This window comes from Chaetodon trifascialis, chromosome 7, assembly GCF_039877785.1.
Source record: "Chaetodon trifascialis isolate fChaTrf1 chromosome 7, fChaTrf1.hap1, whole genome shotgun sequence".
In the NCBI taxonomy this organism is placed as follows: domain Eukaryota; kingdom Metazoa; phylum Chordata; class Actinopteri; order Chaetodontiformes; family Chaetodontidae; genus Chaetodon; species Chaetodon trifascialis.
The window spans coordinates 8924020-8942881 of record NC_092062.1 but is presented as its reverse complement, the minus strand read 5'-3'; the positions used below and the strand labels follow the sequence as shown (position 1 = coordinate 8942881).

Sequence of the window (18862 nt, the reverse complement as noted above, 5' to 3'; positions counted from 1 at the left end):
TTGTAAATGTGCCTGATTCTTCTGTTGCTTTTTTAATTTTCAACCCTTTTTTCCAAAATGTTTGTTGCCATTGGTAACAGGACTGGTGTTTCTCACCCAAAAGCATCCTTCCCTTTGAAGAAATAGTCATTAAAATGCACTGACATGCATGCAAGTATTAAGATTTCCTTTGCTGACCCAGATTGACTCTATTTGCATATTCAGCAGGATGGCACATAATCATCTGCACACCATCTATGCCCATGTATGGACTGCGTTCATTCCTTCCCATGGTAAAAAGGTCTGTGGCTGTCACCGAGCATCATGTGGCAGCTTCCTATTGGGCTGGCATGCTGGCGTGGTATAATGCCACAGGGCCAGTTGAGACATAATGTGAGCTTATCAGGTCGCCACACGGGTCAGTGGCAGCGTGTGAGTCACAGGAGGCCTACTCATCCTTGAGCTGTACCACTTCCTTCCTCTTTCCTCTGACAATAGAAGGGACGGTGTGGGGCAGGCAGTGTGGGATTGTACAGTGGAGACTTCGTACCTGAGATGTGTCCTTGGGTCTGTTGGAGAATTGGAGTTCATACAAGTAGATAACAGGGAACATGGAAAAGTTCATAATGGTGATTTTACATTTAAATTAACTTGGAAATCGAGGTAATGGTTCACATTAAACATTGAATCACCATAATTCCACACATATAACTGAAGGTCCATTATTTACGTCAATGCCGACCATTTCAGCAGAGTTGGAAATGATTAAAATAATTTAATAATTTAGTAGGTCATTGACTTTTTTGAAACTGAGCCACATATAAAAGTGCTCTATTATTATTATTATTATTGTTATTGTTGTTGTTGTTGTCAATAATAACAATAATATAGTAAGTACAGTATAGTAATTATTAGTTTTTGTGCATTGCAATAGCCTACGGTCATGTTGGGGAGCATGTCACAAATCACACACATAGCATGGCTGATGGTCTAACTGCATTACTCACCATAACTAATTGTATAACATCAAAACAGTGGAGACATAATGTAAAACACAACAACACCAGTAACAATACAGGAACGCACAAAAAATGTGTCTTTTGTCCATAGTTTTTTTTTTTTTTTTTTTTAAATATACATTAAATGAATAAGAGAAATTTAACACTGTTGATAAGAGCAAGTGTACAAACAGTATGAAGCAGTAACAAAAGGTTAAAAGAATTCACCTTCTAACACCTGCAAGATGTTAATGGACAGTGACAGCGTGTAAGTGGAAAGAGGACAGTGCTGTTCATTGCACATGTAGGGGACATCTGTCTTAGATTATGTAATATCACTGTTCTACACTCTGCAGATAAGCATTGCACATGGAGGTAAAATACAGAAGCCTACCTCTTAGGTTATTAGAAGCTGTTTAGCTTCATCTATTATCTGTTTATTAAAACAAATACAGAGTGCTTAGAAATAACTTAACCATCATGAATCCATAATTGTAAATTCAAATCAGAGGTGCGCAGTAAAACATGCAAGTGCATCAATGCCTCCAACAAGCCCAGAACTTTCATGGCATTTAATTTATTGTAAATATATTTGGTTAGCTGGCATTACAGTGGCATCTATCCTAAATATACACTGTGCAGTATATCCTGTTCTCATGGATTATGCCCACAGTTTGGAGTCTGTTCATCGTAGAATACTATCATCTGCCTTGTTATATAATGAACATGATGTAATATGTATGTAATGTCTCACACAAGTAAAATTAAATTCACAGTTGCTCAGTACTCATTGAAGCTGAACTGAATTATAAACCTTTGATATATAGTCTGCAATTGGTTGGCTATTATCAATATGAAAGTGTTGAATTTATGGACTGTTATTCATGGTTACCATTATTGCTATTTGACACACTGTCCTCTTCCATGTAATATGATTTCACTTAATTAACTTGTATTGCATGCTGAATAACAATGACACATTCAGGCAGAGACAAGTAATGGGGCACAGTGTTTAAGCACTACATATTTATTCTTAAAAAAAATATCCAATGAAATATAATATAGAAAATTAACTAGACAATTAGTTAAAAATAAATACAACACAAGACAATTCAAAAAGCAGTCACACACACACACACACACACACACACACACACACACACACACACACACACACACACACACACACACACACACACACACACACACACACACAATGCACTGCACTATGGCAGTCACAAATATTATTATAAATATCAGAAAGTTTCAAGTCCCTCAGTTGTGTCTGGTATGAGAACTTTCAAATCTATCCTCATCTGTGATCTAGTGTTACAGATGTTTGTATTCATGCTATCTCCATAATGTGGAGTAGATAGCACAGTGGACTGCGTCATGCTTTCCTGCTTTGAAAGGAGCAAAAAGCTCTGTATGCTGTCCTGTGCTTGATTTTCATTATTAGTACTTAGTGCTAGAACAAGCTTTAAATTGATAAAAGAGGTCTGGATGTCATGAATGGGAAATAAGCTGGTATCATCAGCATAAAAATGGTCATTGCAATGTTCTCTTGGGAAATGAATACTATTTATGGCCCATTATTGATCCATTTGGTACACTCTTATCAACCATCTGCGGACTTGATTTGAAAGCATCTGAACTCCACCAGAAAGATCTGATTTGAAGCAGCTGTAAGCATAATCATCAAAAATAATGGAAAGCAGCTTATTTAACAGAAATGTATGATAAACGGTAGATGTCAAATCAGATCTACAAACAGTGCAACACTATGTTACTTTTTCCAGTTCCAGCAGTTATTGGACCAGGTCGAAAGCCTGACTGAGGTAGCTGAAGGATATTATTTATGTCCAGAGAGGCACAGAGTTGGGAGTTGAGCAGTGCAGTACTATTTTTTTGCAGAGATAAAAGTTGAATTCAGAACCCATAGGTCAAAATTGGCCTTACAAGGAGACTTTCTTATGTTTTCATATGCTTTCTTATTAATTGGACAAAAAATCCTGCAACAGAAAGAATAACTTTCTCACACAACACTTTGTGGATCCTCTTTAGGCCTGAAGAGCAGTGGGCACCAGAACTGTGGCTAAGAAGAGAAGTCAAAAGCAAAAAAGAAATGTCACTATTATGAATTATACACGTCTGAACATAACTACAGAATACATTAGCACATACCTTAAAATAGAGTGATGTGAGGCAGCGCATCCTCCTTTTTGATCTCTTCCTCAGGATTTTGGCATGCAGGTATTCCACTCTGGCCTCTGCAGCGGTGAAGAAGAAGCGCTCGCAGACCATCAGCCTGAGCTGGGCCATTTTGGCAGCCATCAGACCCATAATGAGCAGGGCGAGCAGGATGGCAGCCAAAGGAACTACAGAGTTATAGAGCAGCAGCTTGGGCTTAGGCAGACACTTCTTCTCAAACAGAGTCAAAGAGTAGGAAAAGTCTTGCTGATGGTTTTCCTCACCAAATGGTATACCTATTAAAGTTGCAATCCCCTGAGAAGATAATTAAATAAGTTTTCAGCGGCTGTCTGACTGCAACAAATGCTCTAAATGCAGAAATATATCAGTGGTTCTCACACTTGCATCAACATACTTACTTGAATGCTGATTAACAAAGGGACGTGGAATGGCTCCAGCTCTGATAACTTTGTTGTTACAATATCGATAAAACAGTACAATAAGGCATCCACAGTTATAAATATCACCCAAGATACAAAATGGGAGACAACTGGAATGCCAAATTTCAACATAGCTCTCCCCTCTCTGGTGGTAGGGCGGGCGGACGGCACAGTGATGTATAGCTTCTCTTCCTCTGGAGTGAGGGGGAGGACGTGGGGCTTTCCCTCCGCCCTCTGCTTCTCATCAAAACTAATAAATTTGCTGCTGATGAACCTGTTTTCGTATTTCATGTTGTTGCAGAATTTTTTTATGTGCAGAGCTATAAACATCATGAGCACGAGGAAGCTGATGGCTGGAAACATCTTCTCGCTCACAGAGGAGACTGTATTCATGAGGGACTGCACATACTTTACAGTTTCATTCAGCTTCTGCTCTGCGTCAGTGAGTTTCTCCCTGAACTGTTCTGATTCCAGTCTGGGTGAAACCTTGAGTTTGGAGTCAAGGTTCAGAACCCCTAAGTCTGTAACCCCCTTCAGCATGTTCCCCAGCCACTTCAGCATCTTCACATAGTTACTGAATGGATCAATGATGGCTGCTTTCTTTGCTTTCAGGTTGCAAATCATACTCCTGACCAGGCCTGTGAGGTTCTCCAAGGTGTTGCGGATGTTTCTAAGAACCACTAAGCTGGTCCCAGCGGTCAGGAGCAGGTTCCGACTCTTCTTCATGAAAATAGAGATCACAAAGAGAGTCCCCAAGCACCTTATTCTCTTTGATAGGAAGAGGGCAACTGTCAGCAGTGTCCCAAAGCAGCCAGCTATCCCTCCAGCCACTGCTAGCTCATAGTTCAGGGTGAAGAGGAGGTGCAGGAGGAGCAGGGAGCTGAGCAGGAGGCTGGAGAAACCAGAGGTGAGGAGGAGGATGAGAGTTCTTCGAATGCCATCCCTCTTTCCAGTTGTGAAAACATCCACAGCCAGATAACCAATATCCTCCAGGCTCTGTTTTATTGCAATCCATGACAGCAGCATCCTGGATATAAGATAGTGGGGGGGACAGCCAATGCTGGAGGGCAACGACAACATGGAAACAAATAGAAGAACAGATAATTGCATAAGATACACAACATTTAATGTTCAACTGTATGGCATAAACTTTCTGTCCAAAGTTAAATCTGGAAAAAAACAAAAAAACAAAAAACATTTTGGATATCAAAATAATGTATTGTAAGTATATGTGAACCTGGATTTAATGAAATAAAAGCACAAATAAAAGCACAAACCTGCCATGAAAAGCTTGACATCTGCTGTTATGCATGCAGTCTGCAGGCTCTTTAAATACGGCTAAAACAGGAAGAACTCTTCTGTTCCCTCAAACCTCAGTCATTCGTCATCTCCCAGTCATCCCTATTTTTTAACCAAAAGCAGAAGCACACAGAGGCTAATGTGGGGCTGAATTCTGACAGTGTGTGAGACTTGACTGTGAGTTTGGTGCAAAAATGAAGCATTTTCTTGAGCACTGCACAGCTGTATACCACTAATGTATGAATAAATTCAGATTATTTACGACATTTCAACTACTGCCAACCTGAAAAAAGCAGTAAAATATCTTTTAAAAGGAGCAGGTGTCAGTAAACTTCTCTTCACAGTGATTGGGAAACATGAGGCTTAGGATTTTCAAGGTTACTGTAATATTGTCATATTGAAAGTTATTGAATTGTACTATAATAAACAAGGTTGAATTCAAGGAAAGATGGCTGCTTTGGAGGGATTCAGATCAGAACTTTGAACAGGGAAAATAACTCGATATTGATAGCATTATCTTGACATGAGCAGCTTCCCCCTGAAGCTCATGAAGAGTCAGTGTTTAGGTTTTTGAGACACTGTGGAACTGTCCCATACAGCAACGTAAACAAACTAGGCTGTCGTGAAAGAGTCTCATTACCTTTGTCACCTTTATTACCTTTTTTAACGTGTCATGATAAATGATTGTAGTGCCCCTTTAAAACCTCCTTCATATATACTTTTTTTTGCAGTTTCTACAGAGTATTTATTCTTGTGTGTGTGTATCTTGTCATCACCCAACACTTGGCATCAGTGTAATATCAATTTTTTATTTTTAATTTGAAAAATAACTTACATAAATCTCTGTACTCAACCATACTTAACCAAGACATAGCCTTGGCATTAACACATTGCACCAAAAAGAGAAAATTAAAAGGCATTCAAAAGGATAAATAACATATGTCTTTATCATCATGTGAGGCATTTTTCCTGTTCCAATAGAGTCTATCAGTCTATTCATGGTAGCTTGTTTATTCAAATTCTGACATCTAAAGGTATGTACAATGAAAATCAAAATGAAAATATATACTGTAGCTTGTTACAGCGACAAGGTTTTCTTGGACATTAAAACATATTATCGTCATATGGAAAAAGGAATAATGCCTCAGTTCAATTTCATTCAGACATACTGCAACTATAAGATTCATATACTTCCCAGACATGAGAAGTATTTTTAATTACTAAAAATAGAAAATAAAAAATAAACTGGTCTTGGCTTTTAAATAAAACTAACAAAAATATAGTAAATTAATTTCATTTTCATTAAAACAAGAAAAAAAAAAACATTTTCTGTGGCAATATCCCTTGCTATTTGAACTTGTGATTAGCTCATCTTCACAAACAGTGCCTGTAAAATTGAACCACAGCAACATACATCTCTTGCATGTTCGCTGCCTCTTGATTAGGTATAGACCTCTTGCTGTACCAATACAGATTATTTTTGCATGTTCGTCAACAATACTGAAATAAAATACACTTGCAATCACAACTGTTTCATCAACCTCCATTAAATATAAAATATTTTCCTTGTCACTTTTTTTTCTCAAAAACCTGAAAGAAAATATGACCTTGGGGGTGGAATGTTTTTTGTTAAAACTTCAATAACTGGCCGCGGAAGACCAAGAACTAATTTGCTGTAGAGTTCAATTTAAGGTGAGGGAGAAAAGTAATGAAGTTGACATGCACTGTACAAGAAACTGCAAAAATTCCAAATATCATCTTTATCAAAACATGCTGAGTTACTGTAAGGTGTGCCCAAGCCATGTTGCAGAAAATCCTTTTCAACATGCTTGTTAAACAAATCAAATCGGAAATAAAATACATCCTGAAACAATACAGAACTGTAAAATAACCACCAGTCCTAAAATCTGGACAATATCAGGGGACTGAACAATGGTAGCAATGAATAGTACAATGAGAAGTACCCTGGGACAAGGAAGAAAAAGAGAAACATGTACAATTTGCACATAATGTTTATCTTTATAAGGCATGAGCCTTTTACAATGAAATAAATAATTTACATTTATTTTCATTATCACTTTTTGTCACATAAACATTTTCTGTTAAATAACTCCAAAAGTTTCCTTTAAGTTTCCCTTATCTGCATGTCTGCAAAACACAGACTCATGAATGGTCTAAAGAATGATAAACAATGTCTTTTTTTTTATCACGATGTTGCATTCACTCCCCTTGAAAACCATGCACTAGTGAAATTTATCTTTAAAAATAATATAAATTGTTGAAAATGGCTGATCTGTTTTATTTATTTTTCTTCATCTTTTTTGCAAGTTGCAGCCTCAAGAAAATAATTTTCTTTCTTTTTTTTAAATTCAGCTAAATTTGTGTCCATGCAAATGAACTAAAAAGGGAAAAAAATATTTTTTTTTTTTCTCATTTAATTTTCATACAATATATCAACAGAGAAAGAACGATGGTAGATTGTACATCTTTTCATGGGGTTTGGATTGCTACTGTATATTCTGGAGTGTTGATGGTATTCACTTCAATATTACCTCTGATTAACTTTGAAGTCTTTCTGGTGACTTACCAGTGCGGTTTGATTCAGTACATAAACCTAGAGTATGGTGGGCATTTCTTTTGGGGTCTGGGGGAGTGTGGATATAAGCTGGGACACACCTCACCCAAAGTGATGGTTTCCAAAACTCCATCTACACAGCTAGGTCTGTTGGCGTGGCGTGACCAAGCATCTGGTTTGAAACACTGTCACCCCTTCAGATACAAGTACATTGACATTAAAAGGAAAAAAAAAACAGAAAAAAAAACAAAACAAATGAAAACAAAACAAAAATCAAAGCAGAACATTTATTTTTCATTCGAAAAGGGCTTCTGTAGAACTCGTTTAGCGGTTCCCAGTACTGACCCCCATGGCTTCGAATTGGATGAAAACCTGGAACTGATGGATTCCTCGTGCTAAGGAGTTCATTCCAGCTTCCTCCAAACTACAACAACAACACCCGGCAATCCCGGCCGCCAGGCGCTTGCAACACGCTTCGCCACGTGCACAATGTGTGCAACGATTTTGCTTAAAACACAGGATCACGTTTGCACCCCTAGAAACAGGCTCAGAAGACACAACATCAAGCATGCAGTGTAACCGGGGGGCGTGACCTGTAATCGCAACACTGGCTGCTACAACAACGCTATCAGTCCACACGCTGCTATGATCGAGAGAAACTGTCCAGTGAGGATTGGGAAGCTCTTCTTGTCAGTGGGGCCAGAGTAGGGTCCACCAGTGAGGAAGGAGGAAAGAGCTTGAACCAGCCAATCACCATGTTGGACAGGTCCAGCTCATCTAACAGTATCTGAACTGCTCCCATGAATGATTTATGGTCCATACGTCCATAGTCCCCCCAGACGATCACCTGCAGAGACGAACACAGAGACAGAAATGAATCCAAGGTGAGACAATTTTAAACAGTGAGACATTAAGCTGTTTTAATAAGACTGTTTATTTACTGTGAGAGCTCTCTCACCTGTAAAACCTTCCCTCCCGGACTCTCCTCAAACGGCAGTTGCTGCTGGTAAAGAGGATCCAAGGTTTTTCTTGCTACTTTTGTTTTCTTTTTGGCTATGCAGACTCCATTTTCCAAAAGGTAGACCTTTACATATGGTGCTGAGAAGAGAGGCGTGAAAACATTACAGCGTGACCCCACAGCTCTAAAGAAACATGCGTTTTCATCCTTATTGTACATCTACATTATGCTGAAGATATGAGATAAGTGTGTATCATCCTGTGTTAATGACAGTATGAGAGCTTAAATTACCTGGCAGTGCCTTGGAACCTGGTTTTCCCACAAGGCCACGGGCTCTGATGACCTCCACCTCCAGCGCTCCTTTCTTCTCCACCATACCGATCTGGATGTCACCTGGATAACAAAAATGACAAAAATAGACAACTTTCAGCACATTACTGACTTGATTTTTATCAGTATATAAGGTATAAGTATACTATATTCTATTAGTTAGTGAGGTATAAGTACATATATACAGTATATAAGCAGTAAAATCATGTATGCTTCTCATGATGATTAACTTTGCTTTACTAACTCCTTCAAGCATTACCAGCTACCGTGTAAATGTATTGTATAAATGGACTCTATGCGTTCTCACCCATTGGTGGAGTAGCCAACGTCTGTCGTCCAACCAGCTGAGCAGGGCCAAGACCATCCAGGAAGTCACTGAACTGGGCATCTGAGGAGAGCCTCACACCAGGGAAGATGAGACTGAAGCAGAGGAAGACAAAGAGGTTACCATGGAGATGGAAGGTACAGTTTTGTTGATGTCAGACGAAAGTGGAAATCAGACACTGGCTGCAGCCTAATAAACGTTGTGAGGATTAGGAAGAGTGAAGCCTAATAATAATCAAATGGAGTACAAACTGCTCTCAGTAAGACCCCAGTGAGATCTGTGCGAGCCTCCTCAGATTATGCGTCTCCTTACTTTCCCTCGGAGCTGTAGCTGTTCATGCTGCCGTCTGTGGACTCCCGGCTGGCCTGCCGAGTCATCCTGCTCCTCATCTCCACGGCCAGGCCCGTCTCTGTACTCCTCTGGATCGTGCTGCGTAACTTCTTGCCTCCCGCTTCTGCACGCGGAGTGAACCACACAAAGACAGAGAGACGGAGGGAGGGACAGAGAGATAGAAACTGTCAGTCCATGATAATGAATCCCTGTGTGACACATAGAGCGAGCTATTACTGACACACCTGCTCTCACTGGCTCATAGAGGGAAAACAAAAGACAAAGACAACTGAACGAAAAGAAATCGAGTCTAGACTGTGCTGATAAGGATCATCGTGATTTCACCGTGACAATCAAACAAGGTCACTTCAACAAGCTCTGCGGACTCTTTGCGTATCTGTTGAACAGAGCGACATGCACAGCCCTCCTCTGCTCTGTCTGTCTACGGGGGTCTTGTAGTGAGTCCGTGCTCCACCTACAAACATCCAGCGTCTGCCCCCCATCCGTGCTGATCCAAGATGACAGCTGACTCCCTCCATTAGCCCTGCTGCTGCTCATCTCCACCCAGCCTGCCTGACAGCCAGCGTGCGGAGCCACGTGGCTGTGCCCGTGGCAGACGGACACATACCTGCGCTAAAGAGTGAATGCGCAACTGCTAGACACACACCTGGAAACCAGCATCAATACAATACACACACACAGCATCACTATGTTTCATTCTATATCCCATTAAGAAAATTCTCCGTTGTGAGCAAAGAGGCATCACAGTATACAGCAAAGATGATTCAGAGCTTAAAATGAAATTGTGCAGACTAATCATCTCAGCATTACTAAACATTACTATAAATATTACAGTTTCCTTTTTCCGTATCTAATCAAATGAATGCAAAATGCGAGCATCACGTTATTTCCCAGAGGTCACATAATCATGACAGTAATCACACTGAGTTACTGGCAGCTCACTGTTTGCAACCCCCAGATGCAAAGTGATGAACCAATCAGCTATCCATAGACCTGATGTGACTTTCACTTAATAATTTCACAGTTTGTGTGGATGTGTCCCATCTAGACCACAGCACACCTCATCCAGCCTTCGTCACGGGCTCTTTTTGGGGGCCTGCCGTCTTTACTCTCCCTCCTCTCTCTTGCCTCGTCCCATCAGAAGAGGAGCTGAGGAGAGGAGAGGTGGCCTTGTGTCCCATCTCACACAGGCTTAAACTTTCAGCCTTGAACCCTCAGTTCTTCAGCTGGCTTCCATCTCCTCTTCCTGATCTTCACACATTATAATAGGAGATAAAGACCCAGCCTATATAACTGCAAACTGCAATAGATCTATGAAAACATAGACTCTGAAATCCTGTTCCCATACATATATATCACATACGTATGTTTCTACTTAACCAAAACTACTCACACAGCTGCATGTGAAGCAATGGCAGATGAGGCAAACGTGTCAAAGACAGGAGTGTTATGGTTGGAGAATGTGGCGGCTAAGCCCTTTTGCAAAGTATCTGTCAAGCATGAAGCAGCAGTGGCCAAAAAGTTAGACAAACTGACTCGTCACCAGGTCGCTGTCTTCAGTCCTCAGCCTCGCCAGACCAGAGCTGCTCGGTGGCCAATAGTGGAAGTGTGTGTGAAGCTGTGGCTGGTGTGATCAGGCAAATATATTTAGATCAGTAGAAGCATAAAAGACTAAATCCTCTGCATTGCAAATCTATGACACATTTTCTGTTTCTCTGTAAATAAATCCCCGGCCTCTAGAAAAAGAAATGATAAAAGCATCTTGGGAGGCATAAATATAAACACATACAGCCGGCGTCATCACTACTGTTCAGCAAATTTGAAGCAACACTCACAGAGCAACGTTGTAATCCTGAGCTAAATAAACACTCCCACCCACAAGATGCGAAACAATGTTTCATTCCAGTGACTGGATGCTTTGTTTTCATTCCTGGACTCAGGTTTAAAATCATCAAGATGAAATGAGGTATTGATTAGACAAGCATGAGTAGAGTATATCAGCAAACTGGCCGGTTCCTATAAGAATGCACCTTAACAGTGCGGGTGGCAGTACAAACAGCAGAGGTAGTATGTGAGTTTCACAATTGATAACAACTGACTACTCTTGAGGCATCCAGTACAGCTCAAGCATCTTATTATTATCCTGATTAAAATAGCACACTGTCATCCTAATTAAACCAATTACATCTCTCAACCTGCCCTACTTCTCCCTACAATCAACACCTCTGCATCTTCCCACTATTCCTAAATCCATATCCTCCCTCTGTGCAGGTTTAAGCAGCGCTGTTGCCCTCCAGCTAGCTGCTGCCGCCACCGTGGCGCTTCCCTGGATGTCATCTCACCTCCGTCCTCCTCGTCGAAGGAGTTCATGCAGGGGAAATAGACAGCCAGTGCTTCAAACGACGCAGACAGGCTCATCTTGCTCTGGGAGCGTTGGATGCGCATCCCAGGAGCTGCAGCAGAGGTATCGTGCCCCTGCCTGCCCATGATGACCGGCGGCCGTCCTGCTCAATGCACTGAAGCAAATGCACCAGATCTCACTAGCAAAGGTTACAAAATCAAAACTCAAATCTAATCTGTTTGATAAATTCCTAAGCCCAGTAGCAGATGACTGTATGCTGCAGGAGATCAGGTCTGTGCTAGCATCTAGTCTGTCCTGAGATGCTCTGTAGACTGCATCTTAGGGAGAGCTCCACAAAAAACGTTGCCTCAGTAGCTGAGTCTTGTGCTGTCTGGGTCTGACGTTCCTGCTGCACCTCTTTCTTCAAGGGGGGAGGGGAGAGAGCTGCAGCGAGCTCCGCCAATCAGGGAGCCAGGCTGCTCAGGCGCACCTCGGCGGACTCTGCGGGTGAACGAGCTCTACCCAGAGATACTCAGCTCCCCCTCCCCTGTCTGTATCTGACCATTTTTAAACCTCTTCTTTTATCTTTTTTCCCTCTGTTTTCACCCTCTGCTTGCTGTCGTTTTTTTGTGCTATTCATCACTGTTATTTTCCTTTTCTCTCCATCCCCTGCCCCAAAACCCCCCCTTTCTTCATCTTATCCACAGAGGCCAGAGAAAACAAGCTGTCATTAGGTCTGCCAACTGCGCTGCTCCTCCATGAGAGGGCTTCAGCTACATGGCGATCACTCAAAGTTCACGTGCCAAACTCTGCTACTTCATTTTTCTCTCATCCATAACTACAATACCACAGCTGTGTTGTGCTGGGAGGAACTCACTTTGCTTTTGCTGCCTGTTTTCACAGTTGCTAAGAATGAGAGGTTGATCGTATTCACGTGCACAGCCTCAAAAACGTCATCCATCTTCCTTCCACAGCCTCTATGACACCAGCTATGTTGTGTTATGAGAAATTCAGTTTGCCTTGATCAATCACAAACCACACTTTCAAACAATCAGACAAGCTCCTTGCTATAGGGTCAAACTCACCTAAACATGGCCCTTTTTTCACTGTATTTCAACCATTTGTGGCCAGCTGACATCAGCCTATTTAAACAGTCCAGAGCAGAAAGACACAACAGCGGGACTAAGAGAAAAGATTTCTTCATAGGTGGTCTCCGGGACACTGATAAATCTGCTGCTGGCACAGTGTGTGAGTGGCAACATACAGCAAATGTATGGCTTTAAACTAAACTTCAGCTCCTCTGTTCACTGTTATGACTGCTGCTTGGTAAAAGAAACTGTGCTGCTTTGATAAATTACCAGAGAACCAACAGTGGTGCTTTTGTTCTGAACATGCATGTGGCAGAACAGGCCCAGAACATGACAATGATGGTGCCACTCTGCAACATTACAAATATAGCAAGCTCCCTGTAGTGTTATAGCTGAGGCAAAAGATCCACTCTAAGAGACACGGCAACCTACTTCCATGAAGAAGCCTCTTAATGCATGACATCAATTTGCAGGTTTCATCTAGGTCAGCACAGCCAAAAACAACACTTGACTTTTACAGCGGCAGAAACACTCAGTTACTGGACAATGCAACAATTGGGTCATTATTAATGAGTCCTCTCAGGGTCTTTCTTCGTGAAAGGGTATAATTTAGTGCTCCTGCTAACTCAACAGATTGTCTCTATTTTAATGAATCAAAAAAAGAAAAAGCTCATTTACACGAGGTTCTGTCTTTGAAAGAATCAGCCGTATTTTGTTTTTCAGCCATTCTAGCAGCAAGACATTCTGCCGTTCTGATGATAGGTCACACACAGACACAATGATTGAGTGGACTGCCATGCAATTTTCTCCAGACATTCATGGTCCCCAGGGGATGAAGCCAACTGACTTTGGTGCCTGACTCTTTTGCTATATCTTGCATTCATGGTGATAAGAGGATGAATCCTAATGACGTTGCCGATCTCCTTCCCATTAAACCCTGTGCACACATTCATCTTCCCTTTATGATGAATTCTAATCATTTTTGGTGACCCCTTCACTTTTTATCTGGCACCATCATCAGGTCATTTGTTTTAATTTGTATCTTTGTTATACCTAAAAAAAAAAAAGACAAGTACTTTCCCATCAGGCTCAGCTGTGCAGTGTGTTGTGGTAAACATTATGCCAGCAGCAGGAGGTCACTGATGATCCTACAGTTCTGGCCTGATTACCTGATTGTTTTTTAACAGCAGAATGGAGGGGTTCAGATTTTTTGAAAGTCCACTGCACAGATGATATCTTGATGATATATCAGTTACAAGCATTACTGATATCTCTTCATCATCACCTTAACTTAATTCCATGCTGTACACATTTCTGATGGTGAGCTTTTCTTCTGTCTGCTGATTCTTTGTTAAATCATAGTATTTTTAGAATTGAACTGCTAAACTGCTGCTGCGAGGTAACACAAAACCAGCCCGCAACTTAGAGTTATCATTGTTAGAATTATCAAAGAAAAGAACAGACTTTTTTTCATGTATTTTCCCGTGAACTGCCGTGGAGGCAATGACAGCTCATATGACTTATATGGCAATAATGGCCCAGAACATACTGGAAAATGACAGTTCATCTCTCCTCTGTCTAACAGCGAGTGCGTCATTGCGCACGTGGCGGCAAAACATTTGGCACATGTTGTTTGCCTCTACTTTTGCACCTTTGGCACAGTTTATTCTTACCCGTCCACCCACTGCACAATGGCGGAGAAAAATAAAGAAGGATCTAAACATTTTTCATCGTCATACACCCACCCATGGCACACAACACCTGAAGGAAAAAAAAAAACAGGTTAATTACAGTCTGTTCAATATAACACGTGCACGTTTGTTCAATGGCTCTGCACCTTTCATGAAAAGCCACACGGAAACTTTCATTTGCCAGATAATTCTCGACATTACTGAGAAAAGAAAGGCCTATTCATCAAAGATTAGAGTGTTTCAAACAAATCTGAAACGCTAATCAAAACTGTGCCTGAAGAAAAATAGGAATCTGTGTCTACGTACTTCAAATGTCTCTTTGTGGAAAATGTGTCACTTAAATCACAGACAGATTATTTAATTGATGAATGAGGCTTTAAAGGACGTTCATAAGTCCGTTTGTTAAATTTTTAACTGATGGGGAATTTCCATTTTAGGCAATGAGTGTGCTCACTGATTTCCCAACAGCATGACTTGTACAGACTAACATGAAAACACACTGTGCAACATACACACAGTATCTGGTTCTACTCCAAGCTATGACAAACCTACTCGACTCTGACCGAACAACTGGAAATCACAAGCACCTCAGAGGGCGGGAATCTGAAGAATCTTACCAATTCTACAACAACAACAGAACGTAATATCCCAGAAGTCGTGTGTAAGGTCCGTCTGGCATGTCGCAGGGATCACAGGCGGAAGCCTTCGGAAGTCTTCCTGATTGATGAGGTCTGGCCAGGCCAAGCGTCAGAGAGCGACTCTGGCCCTACACACTGTAAACACAGCTTAATGGAGGGCTCTAACCCAGACATTCACGTGAACGGATGTAGGCAAACACACACACGAGCAATTAAATACGCACACACCAAGACACACACCGGTGCGTGCACAAAGGTGGAGAAACATCTTCTCTTCCCTCAGTTTACATTCCCTGCTGCCTACCCTGATGCAGACCAGTCCTGCAGGCTGGAAGTGCAGTTCCTCAAAGATGAGGGGCAGCACAAAGGGAAACAGCTTTAATTGCAAAATAAGGTATAACATCATGTTATATAATAATATATTATAAAGGTTGCCAGGTGTTCCACTGTCGGCACTGTTGAGCAGCAATGGTTAATACTTTTCATGTTCCATTTTGTAAAAGTATATTTTTGAGCTGGTAATCAACTTTTGACTTTGCCATATTTGCTCTTTATACTGTCGTTATAACTACAACTAGCCTGTTCTAACTGCACAGATTGAGGGTCTGTCACATAATGAAAAGTTTGTTATGACTGAGATCTCAGCTTTTAAAAACCCCTCTTCTAACCTCTGCAAGCACATTGAAGTAAGCTGCACATACCACAGGTGAAAATGTCGTTAGCTAGCCGACGTTAGCTATGCTATTTTTCCAGGTGTAACGTTAATCTTTCATGTTATGATAATGACATTAACCTACCTTGGAACTAATGGTCTCTTGGGCTTGGTTTGCTTTAGGAAGCAGTTACTCTGACGTCATGCCAACTTCAGTGCTGCTTTTGGATTATTTTGCACTGGCCCACACACCCTAAAATGACTAAGATGGAAAGTAACTTGTACTTTGAATAATTTATCAACCAGGAACTTTTTGACTTTTACTTGAGTGGGTTTCCAAAAGGTAATTTTCACTTTTATTTGAGTATAGATTTTCTGTACTTCACTCAGTTTGGTACTGAAAAAGCAGCTCACAGACTGTTTTGCTGGAAAATGCTGTGTATGGAGGTCAGGTAGAGCAGTGAGACTTGTAAAAGAGTGAAGCAAAAAAGAACAGATCTTAAGAGGATAAAAGGTGCATAAAGCTGCAGAGTTTGGTGCTAATTCTCTGTTTGTCACTTCAAGCGACATCTTCTCCCAGAGACATTGTTTGATCGAAAAATACCAATCCATACATCTTTGAACTATGTGTGTCAGGTTAATGCAGCCGACAGTACAGACACTGAAATTATTCTCAACGATGTCACAGCTCAGGTTTCGTATATAATAAAAGGCTTCACACCCAAACATGTGCACACTCTGCATCCTCCATTCTCTTCACACCTTCACTGAAAAGGTTCACACCTTCAGTGGGTGGTGTGAGGGGCATCTCTGAAACGTGAAATGCAGGAGGTGTAGCAGTTGGAACGGTCTGTCCCCTGGCTGCCTCCCTCCACTCAGTGGTGCAAACACTGAAAGTATAACAGATGGAGAGAAGGAAAGGGGATCTAAATACTGCCAAGCTTTATATCTGTATACGACAAGTCCTCTCAGAGAGTGCTGACATCACTCCAGCTGATTTTTCTGTCTTACAGTCACGTAAAAACTAGAGTGACATGCAAAAACTTCTCTCACGAAAATTGCAACACAGACATGTCACCTCAGCATGATTATTTCTCACACTGAAAGAGGAAATAAACATGTTTTTAACCGCTTTTACGAAGAGCAGAGGCATCACGCTCCTGCTCCATGACTAAACTGACCACAGTATCTTTCTCAGTCCTTGTCTCATCGGGCTTCCTCTTCGACTGAGTGCTGCTGACAAAACTAACTAGGAGGATGTGATATTTTTAGCAGCAGTTAAAAATCTAAAAATGCAGGATGGAAGTTCATTTTTAGTCCAGTTCAGAAGGGAGGCAAGAGTGTACTGTACTGTAATGTGGGACGCAACAATACAAGTGTATTGTAAACTGCGTCCAAGTCTCAAAGCAGACATATGGCTGTGGAGCATGAGCCACACTGCAGGCAAAAAACACTGAGCAGCTGGTGGAGCATGGCAGGGTTTAGAAGATGAATCAACAGCTTTTAAGCTGAGCTCGTGGAGATGGATACACAACGTGTGTCTTCTTAGTAATAAACTCGAAGTGTAGGCATCCGTCATGTGGTCTGCTGAAATTCACGTCTGCCATAGTCAATTTCAGTGTGAAGACTCATGGTCTGTGTTAAAAGGAAAATCTGTGAGAAAAACATAAAATATGATCACGAGTTTTAACACAGAGCTCAAAGCTGCTCCAGAGTAAATGGTTAAGTGCACTTCCCTTTCAATCACAACAGTAAAACAATGCTGTTTTTGTCAAGTGACGCGTCCACTTCATTTCCACAGCTTACTGGGGCTACTGTACATGTGTACCCAGGCTTAATATTAATAGATCATTAAATTATGCTCCCACATCGTTACCACAACATCGAAAAAACATCTACAAAACAAGAACATTGGCTAATTTCTTGGCTAACACAATGTACACCGCCTGCACAGAGACACCATGTGCTGCTCTCAGTGTGAAAACAATTTATTTAGTCCACCAACTCTAGTGTTCACATCATGGCTCGTGAATAAACATAAGGTCATCAGTGACTCTAATACAACACTTCCACTCTTTCCAGCATATAGTAATCTTGTAAACACCTAGCTGTGATTCTAATGGCATAAAAAAGTTGATAATTTCTGTGCATAGTGGAGCACCTAAGGGGGGCACTATCATAAGCATGTGTAGGGGAAAATACATTGATTTTAAGGATAGAATAGTGGCTTAAGAATAGTAAGCCTACTCTTGTCTTTAGTCTCTGTCAACTCTGCCACTAACAGTGAAATATTACAGGCACACAGTACCAGGGGTGGAAAACCTAGCTCATCTTTTGGCTAACTTTGCTTCATTTAACCACACGGCTTCAGCTATTAATCCATCTACGTGATATTAAAATGCAATCCAAAACTGTCTTGTGTTTAATGGTGATCTGATTTGTTAAATGTTTCTCCAGCTGCACTGTAGCTGGCAGAAAATGTACAGTGGCCATAGAAAAGTGAACTCTAGCCATGAAAACCAGGCACTTTCTTGCATTTACAGCGCACACTGTATAAACTGAACAGGTGCATGCAGTAGTATCCAACAGCGGGCTTAAGTGCAGCACATTAGATTTAGGCATTATTGCCGACAGTGTGAGTTTAAATATCAGCAGTGCTGTGTTGTTTTGCTCGGCTGTTATGTATTGTATAATTGCATAATGAACACACAGGCAGTTCACTGAAATGATTACTATGTGGTCGGCTTGGTAGATGATAGACGGCTCAGATCATCACAACATGTCAAATGCAAGTCCCCAGTGTGACAGTTAATATCACAAGATAATTGTGGGATAAAACAGCCAATGCTGGAAATCTGCTGCACACAACTCCAGCATGGTGGATGCTGTACAAGGAAATAAATACAAAGGAACAGCTTCAGCTGTAAATGCTTCTGGGGGCTATTCAAGTGGGTCTATCAGATCACAGTCTTGATGCTGCAGCAAACCATGAATGGCAGAGCTGGAC

At 41.2% G+C, this 18862-nt stretch overlaps 2 protein-coding genes across 35 annotated transcripts in view; both read right to left on the bottom strand.

Moving 5' to 3' along the window:
- Positions 1-3012: 3012 nt before the first annotated feature.
- On the bottom strand, positions 3013-4659 carry LOC139334153 (dendritic cell-specific transmembrane protein). The gene is made up of 3 exons (XM_070966915.1): positions 3695-4659; positions 3162-3398; positions 3013-3072 (listed from the first exon to the last, which is right to left on the bottom strand). The coding sequence occupies exons 1-3, from the start codon at positions 4631-4633 to the stop codon at positions 3013-3015; spliced, it is 1236 nt and encodes a 411-aa protein (XP_070823016.1). The 5' UTR covers positions 4634-4659.
- A 1035-nt stretch (positions 4660-5694) lies between these two features.
- Positions 5695-18862, bottom strand: part of rims2a (regulating synaptic membrane exocytosis 2a) — a 135570-nt gene continuing 122402 nt past the window's right edge. For 33 of the 34 annotated variants that reach the window (XM_070966043.1, XM_070966051.1, XM_070966059.1 and 30 more), the window contains 5 exons: positions 9407-9548; positions 9077-9189; positions 8731-8832; positions 8440-8579; positions 5695-8328 (listed from right to left, as the gene is read on the bottom strand). In XM_070966043.1, the coding sequence (XP_070822144.1) occupies positions 8125-8328; positions 8440-8579; positions 8731-8832; positions 9077-9189; positions 9407-9548 (701 nt within the window). In that variant the 3' untranslated portion in view covers positions 5695-8124. Of the gene's footprint in view, positions 8329-8439; positions 8580-8730; positions 8833-9076; positions 9190-9406; positions 9549-11787; positions 16411-18862 lie in introns of those variants that run through there. The other variant, XM_070966073.1, reaches the window with a different exon arrangement.

What these genes read in the sequence shown, in the direction of transcription:
- LOC139334153 (XM_070966915.1), bottom strand. Translation starts at nt 4,633, where the DNA reads ATGCTGCTGTCATGGATTGCAATAAAACAGAGCCTGGAGGATATTGGT. An exon ending in TCTCCCATTTTGTATCTTGG is followed by an intron (nt 3,399 to 3,694) that starts GTGATATTTATA and finishes CTGTTTGAGAAG; the next exon opens with AAGTGTCTGCCTAAGCCCAA. An exon ending in TCACATCACTCTATTTTAAG is followed by an intron (nt 3,073 to 3,161) that starts GTATGTGCTAAT and finishes TTCTCTTCTTAG; the next exon opens with CCACAGTTCTGGTGCCCACT.